Source organism: Scyliorhinus torazame, chromosome 22, assembly GCF_047496885.1.
Source record: "Scyliorhinus torazame isolate Kashiwa2021f chromosome 22, sScyTor2.1, whole genome shotgun sequence".
In the NCBI taxonomy this organism is placed as follows: Eukaryota; Metazoa; Chordata; class Chondrichthyes; order Carcharhiniformes; family Scyliorhinidae; genus Scyliorhinus; species Scyliorhinus torazame.
This window is the reverse complement of record NC_092728.1, coordinates 92,666,984-92,681,668: the sequence shown is the minus strand read 5'-3', so window position 1 is coordinate 92,681,668 and position 14,685 is coordinate 92,666,984. Positions and strand designations below refer to the sequence as shown.

Below are 14,685 nucleotides of genomic sequence, written 5' to 3'. Positions count from 1 at the left end.
AATAAACTTTCCTCGCAAAATTCCGAACTTGCAAGGATCTCCGACTGCATGAGCTGATACTTCTTTGCGAAATCCCCCAAATTCGCAAAAAGTCCCTTCAGGAACAAATCCCCCATTACTGTCACTCCCTTGTCCTCCCATCCCCTAAACCTGCCGTCCACCCCAGCCGGCTCAAACGCGAATGTTGCCAAGGCTAGAAAAGTGTGGCTACGAGGAGAGATTGAATAGGTTGGGGTTATTTTCCTTGGAGCAAAGAAGGCTGAGGGGTGACTTAATTGAGTGTACAGAATTATGAGGGGAAGAGATATGGTGGACAGGATAAAATGTCTCCTGGTGGAGAATTCTAGAACCAGGGGACATTGATTCAAGATAAGCGGCTGATGGTGTAGAGGGGACATGAGGAAAAGCTTTTTTATGCAGAGGGTAGTGGGAGTGTGAAATCCGCTGCCCGAGTTGGTGTTGGAGGCAGAGACACAAAACTCTTTTAAAAGGTACCTGGATATGCACCTCAAGTGCACTCAGCTACAGGGCTATGGACTGGGTGCAGGAAGGTTGGGATTAGAAAGTTACTTGGGTGTCCTAGGGCTGGCATGGGCAAGATGGGCTGAATGGCCTCCTTCTGTGCTGTAACTTTAAAACCATTTAAAAAGAAATAAATTTAGAGTATCAAATTATTTTTTTTCCAATTAAGGGACAATTTAGTATGGCCATTCCACCTAACCTGCACATCTTTGGGTTGTGAAACCCACGCAGACATGGGGAGAATGTGCAAGCTCCACACGGACAGTGACCCAGGGCCGGGATTCGAACCCGGGTCCTCAGCGCCGTAGTCCCAGTGCTAACCACTGCGCCACATGCCACCCTTTGTGCTGTAACTTTTGTAACATTCTATATGATTATCCCTGGCCGGTATCATCCTCGGCCCTTTCCCCGCTTTAAAGTGCTGCCATAATTATCTTATATATTTAGCATAGCCACCACCACCAGGTTCCCCGAAAACGTCCTCGGGGAGAACAGGAGTGGGGCCATCACCAGCGCCTGCAATCCCGACCCCTCACACAATCTGGCCCTTATCTTGACCCAAGTGGACTCCTGATCCCCCCCCCACCCCCCTCCCTCCACCAACCCACCAACCTCTCCGCATTCCCCGCCCAATAGTAGTAAAGCAGGTTCGGCAGCCCTAACCCCCCGTGTGACTGCCGGTCCCTCTATAGGACCACTCTTCAGATCCTTGCCACCTACCCTGCCCATATAAATGCCAAAATCATGCTTCCCCCCTCCAAAGAACGCCTTTGGTAGACACACTGTCAAGCATTGAAACAGGAACAAGAACAGTGGCAAGATATTCATCTTCAATGATTGCACTTACCCAGTGGGAGACTATCCCATTTCTGTAGGTCTGCCTTCACCCTGCTTACCAAGCTTGTAAAATTTGGCTTCCGAAGCTGCACCAATCACTTGCCACCTGTACCCCTAAGTACCTGAAGTGCCTGACCAGCAACACCCCTAAATCAGTTCCCCTCCCCGGTGGAGTGACCGGAAAACATTCACTTTTGTCCCAATTCATTTTATACTCGGATAAAGCTCCAAACCGCTTTTGTATCCCCATTGTGTCCCCATCGACATGACCGGATTGTGATATACGGCAACAGATCCTCCTCCACTTATCTGAGCTCCTCAAGGCAATGGCCAAAGGCTCAATCGCCATCGCGAATAGGCGAGGAAACATAAGGCACCCCTGCCTCATTCCCCTATGCAGTCAGAAGTAGCCCGACTGTACATTATTTGCCCAGACACTAGCCTTTGGCTCCTGGTGCAACTTAACCCACGACACAACCTTCAGCTCTATCCCAAATCGCTCCAGCACTGCAAATAAATACCTCCACTCCACCCTGTAAAAGGCCTCCTCTGCAACCAACGTCACAATCACTTCCTGCTCATCCCCCTCTGCCGGAGACAGGCGCCTCACATTGGAGGACAATTGCCTATCCTTCACAAATCCTGTCTGATTATTCTAACAGAAAATAATTCACTCCCTTCAAGGTAATAAAAGAATGTAGTCTGCACAGGTCATAAGAATCCATGTATTAGTCCGCTGGTCAACACAGGTAATCCACATGAATGTTCTTTTTCACTGTCTCTTTCAGCGATTGGTCAGTGGCGCACAGTGAAACCCAGAAAACAGGAAATACTGCAAAAACTGAAACGTGACTTTGCGGCACTGAATAAAGCGGCAATTAAAGCTGGACTAATTACTCCACGAGAGATCCAACAGTTTAGGGCAACACACGATATTGGAACTTTGGGGAAAAAGGTAGAAAAGAAAGAAGGCCTTCTTCCTGAAATAGCTTTTGGAATGCCCACACGGTAAGCATATATTTCTCACTTTATTGTTCACTTCCTTATGATGGGATAATTTTAATTTTGAATGGATATCAGGTAGATGCTAGGGGGGAGTAATTGCACCATGTGTTCAATGTCACCAAAAGAGAACCCTTTGATTTTGTTGGCTCAGTATTATGGGCCAGGGTTTAGAGAACACCAAAGTGTATCATGGAGTTCAACTGACCCACGACTTTTAATAGATTGTGGTTATGGGGGCACAAGGGCCTACTTTACAGGTGTGATGCAACAGAGATCTAAAGTGCTTTTAAAGCAAAACCATGTTTATTTATGAATCCAGTTAACACTTTATAAACCCACAGTAAACATCTTAACAACTTTCAACACCAATAATCCCCACAAATACAATATTCGATAAGTAACACGTCATAACTTTCCCAACATCCATAAGACCAAAAGACCCTTTTTACAGAAAGACAGCAGGTTTAAATTCTCTACAGAAACAGGTATTACTTTGAAATCCTCAAATGATCTGGAGACAGTCTTTAGATTGCAGAGAGAGATCCTTATACAGCTGCTTGCTTTGCCTGCAGCTATCCAGCTCTGAAAGCGAAACTAAAACACACTGTAGCTGCCTACTCAAAAACGAAAGTGAAAGACAGCCAGCCCAGCTCCACCCACACTCTGACATCACTGCAGCTATTTGATAAACACCAATTTCTTAAAGGTACATCCACTAGAGCTATTTGATAAATACCCAGTTCTTAAAGGTACTCTCACATGACATTCAGTAATGAATATGCCAGTGCTAAGTTAGTGCTGACAGGCAACTCACTGCCTGAGGGTGGGGACTGCAAATGCAGCACTGCTTCATGGAGCTCAGTTGACAAGAAGTCATCAAAGGGATGTGAGGATATTGGGGAATAGGCAATTATGGGAATTTTTAAAAAATCATTCATGAGATGTGGGTGACTCAGACATTTACTGCCCCATCTATAATTGTCCTTGAGAAAGTGGTGGTGAGATGCATTGTTGAAACATTGCCGTCCATGTTGTGTAGGTGCAGTGCTGTTAGCGAGGGAGTTATAGGAGTTTGAACCAGCAGCAGTGAAGGAATGGGGATATATTTCCCAATCAGGATAGCGAGTGACTTGGAGGGGAAATTCCAGGTGTTGCCATGTATCTGCTGCTCTTGTCCTTCTAGATGGTCGTTTGGAAGATGCTGTCAAAGGAGCCTTAGTAAATTAATCCGGTGCATCTTGTAGATGGTAGACACTGCTATCACTGTGTATCAGTGGTGGAGGGAGTGAATTTTTGTGGTTAGGGTGCCAACCAAGCAGGCTGCTTTATCCTGGATGGGTGCGAAGCTTCTTGAATGTTGTTGGAGCTGCACCCATCCAGGCAAGTGGAGAGTATTCAATCACACTCCAGATGGTGGACAGGCTTTGGGGAGTCAGGAGGTGAGCAACTCGCCGTAGGATTCCTAGCCTATGACTTGCTCTGGTAGCCACAGTATTTATATGGCTAGTCAGTTACATTTTTCATCAATGGTGACTTCCAGGATGTTGATAGTGGGGGACTCAGCGATGGTAATGCCATTGAATGGCAAGGGGCAATGGTTAAATTGTCTCTTGTTGAAGATGGTCATTGCCGAGCGCTTGTAAGGCACAGATCATGCCTGGCACTTATCAGCCAAAGCCTGGGTTGGTCCAGGTTTTGCTGCATTTGGACATGAACTATTTCAGTATCTGAGGAGTGGCGAATGTTGCTGAACATTGTGCAGTCATCAGCGAACATCCACACTTCTGACCTTATGATGAAGGAAGGTCATTGATGAAGCAGCTGATCACGGTTGGGCCTAGAGCACTATCCTGAGGAACGTCTGCAGTGATGTCGTGCAGCTGAAATGAATGACCTCCAACAACCATAACCATCTTCCTTTGTGCTAGGTATGACTGCAACCAGTGGAGACTTTCCCCCCTGATTCCCATTGATCCAGTTTTGCTAGAGCTCCTTGATGCCATATTCAATCAAATGTTACCTTAAAGTCAAGGGCAGTCACTTTCACTTCATCTCTGGAGATCAGCTCTTTTGTTCATGTTTGAACCAAGGCTGTAATGAGATAAGGAGTTGAGTGGCCCTGACGGAGCCCAAGCTGAGTGTCAATGAGCAGATTATTGCTCAGAAAATGCCGCTTGATTGCACTTTTGACGAACCCATCCATCACTTTACTAATGGTCAAGAGTAGATTGATTGACACCCCAAATACCACCACAGACAGCATGGCTCCATCTCAATCCACCACCTTGGACATAATCTCGAAGAAGGCCATCCAGAATTCCCTGAGCCTGGGACAGGACCAGAATTTATGGGTGTGGTTGGTCAGATCCACCTGACACCAATCGCACTATGTCCTCCACCTCTGGAAAGAGCCTGCTCTTACACGTCACCCCAGGCCTTGGAATGGCTGTCAGATCTGGCCAAATTTATGAGGAATTCAGGGAAAGCCATTCAGAGGGTGGGGAACTCGCGAGGAACAGGAAAAGAATGGGGAGGAGGGCCACTCCCTGGAGGGGTCACAAGCCTCCCCCACACAGGGGGAAACTGAGGTAACGAACAGACCCACCCTTGAAAACTCAAGCTCAAGTGGGGAGTGTGACCCCACCCCTCCCCCCACCACCACCAGTGAAACGGAGTTTACCAACGAGCGAGCAACTACACCTGTATACATAAGGGAAAGCTGGAGCCCCGGCTGAACCCAACAAACCACTGTAAATACCGAACCCCAATGTATAGATGTAAATATGAGTTACATTGGAGCCCCAGTCATGGTTATGGTGATAGCGAGGAGCTCAAATCTTGTTGTTGCACTGCCTTTTACATGCAAAACTCGGTTTCTTCTTTCGTTTTTCTGTATCAATAACTCCAAACACCACAAAAATATTTTTTTAAAACAATGGTTTCATGATCATCAGTAGACTTTTAATTCCAGATTTTTTATTGAATTCAAATGGGTTGTGGGATTCAAACCTGGGTCCCCAGAGCTTTACCCAGGGTCCCTGGATTGTTAGTCCAGAGGCAATGCCATTAGGCCACTGCCTCCCTCCTTGTGGCATTCCACTAGTCACAATCTGTCAACTTTAAAATGCCCCAATTATGACCTTTTTTGCTTCCTGTCCGTTAACCAATCCTCTATCCCTCCTAATATATTACCCCAACTCCATAAACCCTTATCTTGTGTATTAACATTTTGTGCCCATATTAACCCATCGTACAAGGAACGCCCAGCTTCTGTCACGATACGACAGATTTCTTACAGAAACTCAACACCCATGGACCAGTTGAACCAGGAACATTCCTCGTCACAATGGACGCCTCGGCACTCTACACCAGCATCACCCTGTCATGATATGCAAGCATGCAGCTAATGAACACATAGAATAGGACACGGCCAATGAGCAGTCAGGACACTCAGGGGTGTCACTATAAAAAGGATGAGGCACTCACACCCCGCCTCTTTCCACAGACCAACATCTACAGAGTGAGACAGGGTGTATCCTCAGCATCACACCCCAGCACGGGCTTAGAGCAATGCTGGTTCAGTTAGACTGAGTTACTACATTTAGATTAGCAGAGAGTCAAACTCATTGAGTACTGTGCTAATAGTTCAATAAAACACATTGAACTCACTTTAAAGTCTGGAGCATCTTTTACTCAAAACCGCATCAAGTGGCAACTTGTGTTATTCCAAATTACATAACACAACACCCCCATGACGACAGCATTGCTGCAACAGCCTCAGTACTCAACAACGACAACTGCCAATCTCCAGATGCAATTCTGCAACTCATTCGCTTCATTCTGGATCACAATGTCTTCACCTTCAACAAGTTCTTCATCCCGACATACAGAACAGCCATGGGGACCAAAGTCGCACCTCAATATGCCAACATCATGCACAAGTTTGAACAAGACCTCCTCACCTCACAGGACCTTCAACCGACGTTATACACCAGATACATTGATGACACCGACCTCCTCAGAAGACAAAAACGGGACAACCGACAGAGTACCCTTCGTCGTCCAGTACTTCCCCGGAGCGGAGAAACTACGACATTTTCTTCGCAGCCTTCAACACGTCATCGATGAAGGTGAACATCTTGCCAAGGTCATCCCCAGACCCTTCAAACAACCGCGCAACCTCAAACAAACCATTGTTTGCAGCAAACTACCCAACCTTCAAAACAGCGACTACGGCACCACACAACTCTGCCATGGCAATCTCTGCAAGACGTGCCAGATCATCGACATGGGTACCACCATTACACGTGAGACTACCATCCACCAGCTACGTGGTACATACTCGTGAGACTCGGCCAACGTTGCCTACCTCATACGCTGCAAGAAAGGATGTCCGGAAGCATGGTACATTGGCGAGATCATGCAGGCGCTGCGAGAATGGATGAATGGACATCGCGCGACAATTTCCAGGCAGGAATGTTCCCTTCCAGTCGGGGAACACTTCAGCAGTCAAGGGCATTCAGCCTCTGATCTTCGAGTAAGCGTTCTCCAAGGCGGCCTTCAGGAGACGCAGCAACGCAAAATTGCCAAGCAGAAACTTATAGCCAAGTTCTGCACACATGAGTACGGTCTCGACCAGGACCTGGGATTCATGTCGCATTACATTCACTGCCCACCATCTGGCCTGGGCTTGCAAAATCCTACCAACTGTCCTGGCTTGAGACAATTCACACCTCTTTAACCTACTCCACCTGGACCTGTAACGACTTAAATACCTGCAAAGACTCGCATTCAAAGTATCGTATTGCATCTTTGACTTTGTCTATATAAATGTTTCTGGAACCTACCTCTTCATTCACCTGGAAGGAGCAGTGCTGCAAAAGCTAGTGATTCGAAACAAACCTGTTGGACTTTAACTTTGTGTTGTAAGATTTCTTACTGAATATTTTGTGTGGCACCTTAATAAATACCTTTTGGAAATCCAAGTATACTACATCTACTGTTCCTCTTTACCTACCCTACTAGTTACACCTTCAAAAAACTCAAATAAATTTGTGAAACAAATATTTCCCTTTCATAAAAGCACGTTGACTTCATCTGATCATACTAAGTGCATTGTTAAAACTTCCTGAATAATAGATTTCAGCACTTTCCTGATGACTGATGTCAGGTTAACTGTCCTATAGTTTCCTATTTTCTCTGTTGCTCCTCTCTCGAAAAGCTGTATTATATATGCTGACTTCCAAACTGCTAGGACCGTTCCAGAATTGAAGGAGTTTTGGAAATGATAACGTGCACATCTACTATCTCTGCAGCTATCCCTTTTAGAAAAGCCTGTTTGAATTTTTAAGTGCAGCAGAAGCAAAACTGTCTTTAAACATGATACATTGGCTATTAGGTCCTGGGGATTTGTCAGATTTTAGTTCCTCCAATACTTTTTCTTTGCTTATTGCCTTAATTTTGGCCCGTAGGTTGCTGTCTTTTTTTTCTTGTATGTATCTTGCGTCTTCTACTCTGAAGACAGACACAAAATATTTGTTCAAGACAGACCTGCTTGGGCCTACAAAAGAATTGTTCATTCGAGTTAATGTGAACTCCTCACCTGCCTTTTTGGCTCCAAGTGTTTCATTTTCAATGGTTGCATACTTCTTCTCTGTGCCCATAAAAGCTCTTGAGGCATAATAAACTAAACTTCTTTGTCCATCTTCTTGAACTTGAAAGATCTCTAATGATGGCCTGGACAGCGACATCAAACGGCCACTTTTAGATGTGGTGTCCACTGCTATAATTGTTGGCAACTCGAGATCATAGTGCATTAGAATTTCTGCTGATGTCAAGAGATTTTTGATCTTGCCAAATTCATTTTGCTGGTCCACGTTCCAGCACCCTGGTGACTTTGTCTGAGCTGCTATCATAACGTCTCATTGATTTCTGCAACGTTTGGTAGACACTTGAAATTCGCAAGAAATCTTTTTAATTCTGTGATGTCTTTAGATTATGGGAACTCTCTATTGAACATCATGGTTTTTACTGCAGGTCAGCTGTAATTCTCAAAGCTTGCACAGTGTGCCCTAATTATAAGCTTTACAAATTCACATTTGTCATTTAATGCGAAACATTTTCATGTAAGAGTTTGAGGACTACTCCACACAACTGCTCTTCCCTCAATAAACCATCTATGACAATGCCATTCATATGGCATATAACGCTTTCCATGCCTTCCAGGGTCTGAGACATGGGGCAGGATTTTCCAGCCCCGCCTGCACCAAGATTGTCCGGTACGCCGAAAGTCATTGGACATTTGCTGGGCCATTGAATCTCCTCTGGCAGGTCTTGCCATGACTGAGCTGGAAAATCACGGCCATGGTTCTTTGAATTATCTCAAATGCAGCAGCAATTCCAAAAGGTAAACTATTAAGACAACAATAACCAAATAGGATGATAAAATAATTAACAAGCTATATCCTTTGTCCAGATACAACTCCCAAAAGCCGCTGTTAGCATCCAATTTGGTGAACAAAGTACTTTTTGCAAATTTGGCAATCTTTTATCCACTGATGCTATCAAATGGATCTTCTGCTCGATTGACTTGTTTAATGGTGTTAAATCCACACAAATTCTAATTGAACCATTAGACTTTGGTACTGTGACCATTCCAGAACACTACTTTGTCAGAACGGCTACTGGAGGGATAATTCCTGTGTTCACTCTCACTCTTGACTTTGCCTAAGAGTGGGTGAGGGTCTACCTTGCTGTGAATAGGCTTAGCATCTGTATTATCTAACATGTGATCTGGTTATATGATATTCTGGTTTCAGTTTTCCTAAGCCTGAAAATAGGGATGGAAATTCATTCCTGACTGCTCATCAGCAATTCCATCAACCTTGCATATGAACCTCAACTGCAAGCATTCATTGAATCATAGAATTTATAGTGCAGAAGGAGCCCATTCGGCCCACCGAGTTTGCACCAGCCCTTGGAAAGTGCACCCCAGCCAACAAAACCTAAAACCAAAATATGTAAAAACACAACAAAGTTTATTTTACAATATGTTTTACTGGTGACTATGGGTGATTCCTGATTCCTTTTTGTTATTTGTTTATGTTAACATGCGGGCACTTGTTTGGGGGTTGGTGGAAGGATGGGATTGTTGTTGTTGATATGGGGATCGACATTATATTCGTTACTGCATATTGTTTATTGTTGGTGGGCGCAAATTTGGGAGAAAATGTGAAAAGGAGAAGAATACAAATATTTTTTTGAAAAGTTTCTTTTACAGTCAAGAAATGTCCCAAATTCCCCTTCAACCATCAATGTGTGCCACCCATGAGGCATGCCAATACATTTAGCTCTCTGACTAAGCAAGTCTCAACAAATGACGAGGATACATACATAAATAAAGTGAAACCAATGTAACGTGAAATAGTTGGAAATGAAATTTAAACTTGAAAAACACCTCTGCCACCTGTGTGCTCTCTATACATTTTACATTACTAACACTGGAGTTGGGCAGGGAAGTTTTGGTCCCGGTTTGTCCAGCAGGCTCTTTATAGCCCGTAAGTTTCACAAATGAAAAACACGTGTCTCCCATATGTCACCAGCACTTTAAACTTTGCATGAGAACCTGCAAAAATAGTGTAGAAGTAGCACCCACTTTTGGCTCTACCTTCAGGAACGGTGTGCCATGGTTAAAATTCTGCCTGTAACCTAGCATTATTGTTGTAAAACTCTGGGGGAGATTAAGTAAAGGTATCTGTTTATTTTAAAGTAGAAATTATATTAAGGGGAAAAAAACGATGTGACATGTTGATGCACAGCACTAGAGCTGCAATGCAACGTGCTGGCGAATTGAAGGATGTGGATTGGCCGCTGTAATTCCCCATAAAGCTATTAACAGTGTTGTTGGGGGGATACGTCGAACATAAGCCAGGTGTTCACCACAGGGAGGCATCCAGGGCTACTCTCATATCTCCTAGTTGGTAGTTGCAGAATGCCATTGGCAAAAGCCTGGGAAGCGTGCTTACCTGTCCTCCCTGCCATGGCTATAGCGTTTAGAGGCGGGAAAGGAAAAAACAAATAACATGGAAAATTCTAATGATTCCATACCTGTTGAGGTTAGGAGCACTCAATAAGAGCCAAGTTCACAGTAAGTGGATATAATTTCATTTTCTAAGAGGGAAGATGATCAAACTTGGCACAATATATTTCCTTTGCAAACTAATAGCACTTGCCAAAATATCTCACTCTATGTGGTTCACTATTGATGTCCTTGACTAATTGGAAATATAATTAATGAGGAAAATGTACATGTATAAATTATATTGTTTAATGGAATGATAAACCAGGAATATTAGTTTTCAGTCACATCAGCATTTATATTCAGGGTACTGTTTAATATAATACATACGGTATAACATGTAAATGAGTTATATTAAGTATTCAAGGATTTTGTCACAAAGCTTTGATATTTAGATCATGCAAATATAAACAACCTTTTTACATGTATGGATAATAAGGGGATAGCTCCAGGTTAAAGGATGTGGAGGGCAGCACAGTGGCGCAGTGGGTTAGCACTGCGGCCTCACGGCGCTGAGGTCCCAGGTTCGATCCCGGCTCTGGGTCACTGTCCGTGTGGAGTTTGCACATTCTCCCCGTGTTTGCGTGGGTTTCGCCCCCACAACCCAAAAAAAAAATGTGCAAGCTAGGTGGGTTGGCCACGCTAAAATGCCCCTTAATTGGAAAAAATGAATTGGGTACTCTAAGTTATTTTTAAAAAAGGATGCGGAAACATTATTTTATTTTGGTTCTAGGTTTTGTTTGCAATTATTATATGTCAGTCTCGTGGCTTGAGGAACTTCTGGCATCTATTCTACTGAAGCCAGTGCCTCCAGACAGGGGGGCTCTTTGCTTTAATCACATTGAACTCCCAGTGAGATGCAAGTGGATGGAAGTCACCAGGGTCTCATGTGGTCCCACATGTGAGAGGAATATACGTCTTGGAATACAATAACATGGCACATAATGCAAGCCAAATGATAATTAGTTCTGACATCAAGCTCCATCATCCTCAGCCAGCAAAGGTTAACAAAGGCAGACTCTTCTGCCATGGGGCCCAAACTGAGCCTGGCTGTCTTCCTTTGAACCTTGGCCACTGGTTTCAGTAGAATAGATGCCAGAAGTTCCTCAAGCCTCCAGACTGACACATAATAATTGCAAACGAAACCTAGAACCAAAATAAAATAATGCTTTTGCATCCTTTAATCTGGAGCTTTTCTCTCATTAATTGTACAGTCAAAAAAGTGGTCTGCATCTGCATGATCTAAATTTCAAAGCTCTGTGACAAAATATTTGAATACTTCTTTTAATATATTAATTTCTACTCAAGACGGGCAGTTCAGTGGTTAGCACTGCTGCCTCACGGCACCAAGGACCCGGGTTCGATCTCGGCCCCAAGTCACTGCCCGTGTGGAGTTTCCACATTCTCCCCATGTCTGCATGGGTCTCACCCCCACAACCCAAAGACGTGCAGGGTAGGTGGATTGGCCACGCTAACGTTCTCCTTAATTGGATGTTTAAAAAAAATTATACTCAAGACATCTATTTTTCTCAGTTCTGCTACAAATAATTAAATAACAACAGTAACCAGTCTGTAATATAAGTGAGGTAGTGGAGTAATATATAATATAATTCATTTCCAGTAACAACATCAGAGGCAGAAATAAAAGTAAATTGTAACAGGGAAAAAATTATGAAGGTGATCAAAGTCACAGTTGTAGTGATAGGGCAAAATTTTCCCAAACATCAGCAAAAGCTGGTAACGGGCAAGTAAAACAGCGTTGAAGCTGCCGGCATCAACAGCGGCTTTCTCCTCCATAGCATTGGGAATGTTGGAAAAGAAATGGGAAGAGGCAAGTCCCACCAAGACATGCTGGCCAGTAGCTTCTGATTGAGGCCGCCCCACCAGCAACTTCATTTTTAAAGATCGGGGCATCATTTTTAAAGGCTGCCCCAGTGAACAGAACTTCATATGCACCCCCCACCTCTCCCAAATGCAGACACCCCCCCCCCCCCCCCCCCCCCTCCCCAGCATTGCGCCCTGGTAGTGCCCGGGCATGATCCTTGCCTCCCTAAGCAATGTATTCCTCTGGGAGGTCTGCCCACCAGGCGCATGCCGTGGGAGACCAGTTGCAACTCAAGTTGGTCTTCCCTGATGCCAGTGTGAATGGACCTCCCTATGGAGTGGGGTTCAGGCGTAGGAACCTGGTCGTGATATGTCAATATGCGGAAATGATGTTCCCAACGTTGAATGTCAGGAATTCCTTTACATCACTGGCAGGAGGCAGGGATAATTGAGTGAAACATGGTTTCAATTTTGCAAGAATTTATCCTCCCGTCGCCGATGAAAAAGGAGTAGAAAATCCCCACCCTCCCCCATAGTGTTTTTTTTAAATGTTTGCAACAGAGGCAACCAAGTGGAGAGTGTTGGGGGGGGGGGGGGGGGGGGGAATTCCAGAACATAGGGCTCAGATAACTGATGTCCTGGTGGAACAGAGGGGGGAAACTTGCAAAAGAGGTCAGATCAAAAGAATGGAGGACATGAATACTTAGATTTTGCTGGGCCTGTCAAAGAGATGGTGTGATGGTACTTCTGTTCATCCATTTGACCTAACTGATACATTTCCTATGGAGGCAGTGGAGCCAGCCTACTCATATGCTACAGATAGTAGATAAGTTAAAGGATTTACAAGTCACAACAGCAACAACATTAGGAAAACCTTAATGAGTATGGTAGTCCAGCTGATTCTGCAACATTAAAATGTTATGAGGAGGCCCCAAGAGCAATTATTGCTTCCAGAGTGACAGCAACCACTACTTCCATAGATGCTTTGAAAAGCATGTTGGTTCAAGGCTCCCAGGACTCAATTAGGATTATTTGGCCTGAACTCACACAACCTGGGCCCAGTACGGATAAGCTATGAGGATTGGTTGCAGATGAGGCTGTTTCTCATAATAGTGACAATGTAGCTGTATAAATCCATCCCCCTCCGATGCTGGCACAGAAGAAAGCTTCTGATCTGGGCCCAGTAGGCATGAGACATGACACCAGCAGCAGGCCCTGCCAGACGATTGGCATCATTGAGACAAGTATTACATCAACCCTTGAAGGCTCCATTAAAGCAATCTGGACCTGGAGGTGCTCCCAGCCTGCTTGGGTACAACAGCAACCACATGCACCAGGTAAAGGGGCATCCACCCACCCCCACACAGGAGGCTAGACTGCAGGAATCAACTTTTAATTAAAAAATTGAAAGGGTTGGTGCAAGAGTGCCACCATGTTGAAGCACCCTCTCTATTATTTCCCTGTCATCACAGCCTGCTGCTACTCTTAAGCTGGAATGTCTCTGATTGATCCTCCAGTTTCGAAAGCCCTCCTGCCATCTCTTAATTGAACAACTATCCTGTTTCCTGCCAAATAAGGAGGCAGATCGATGAAAACCCCAATGAGTGGAATTTAGCAGGTGGGGGGCACAACATTGGGTGCTTTGGCAACAATGCCATACCCACTGCCATACCCGCCTTCACTCATAGGGCAGGCATCAGAAAGCTTACTCCCCTTGGGGTAATTAAGGCCAATTAAGTGGGCAATTATTGGTCACTTAAAGGCGTCTCCCCTCCGCTGCTGGTATTTTACCAGGGGCAGGAGGGCAACATGGAGGCATCCTCTTTGAACACCTGTGCATCCTCCTCCACAATAGAATCATAGAATTTACAGCGCAGAAGGAGGCAATTGGGCCCATCGAGTCTGCACCGGCCCTTGGAAAGAGCACCCTACTTAAGCACGCACCTCCACCCTATCCCCGTAACCCCACCTAACCTTTTTTGGACACTAAGTGCAATTTAGCATGGCCAGTCCACCTGACCTGCACATCTTTGGACTGTGGGAGGAAACCTGAGCATCCAGAGGAAACCCACGCAGACATGGGGAGAACGTGTCTCCGCACAGACAGTGACCCAAGCCGGGAATCGAACCTTGGACCCTGGAGCTGTGAAGCAACAGTGCTAACCACTGTGCTACCATGCCGCCCTTTCATGTTTGCCCCCTTCCTGGGGCCTCCCAGCCTGGCCCTAGCGATACCCCATGGGCCTCCTGCGCCATGGCTACTTGGCATCAGCAACTGCTGGTAGCATTGCTGAGACTAGAGAGCTGCTGGCCATGTGATTGACTGACTGCTCTTGGAGGCTGGGCTTCCTCACAGATGGGCGCCAAAAGCCTGAGCCAATTAACAGTCTACAAGCTGTTAAATCTTTGCAGAGTGATCT

The 14,685-nt window shown here is 45.1% G+C and overlaps 1 protein-coding gene across 2 annotated transcripts in view; it reads left to right on the top strand.

Moving 5' to 3' along the window:
• cfap77 (cilia and flagella associated protein 77) overlaps nt 1-14,685 on the top strand; it is a 296,201-nt gene that overhangs the window by 156,350 nt on the left and 125,166 nt on the right. For both annotated transcript variants that reach the window (XM_072488586.1, XM_072488587.1), the window contains one exon: nt 2,148-2,367. In XM_072488586.1, the coding sequence (XP_072344687.1) occupies nt 2,148-2,367 (220 nt within the window). The remainder of the gene's footprint in view (nt 1-2,147; nt 2,368-14,685) is intronic.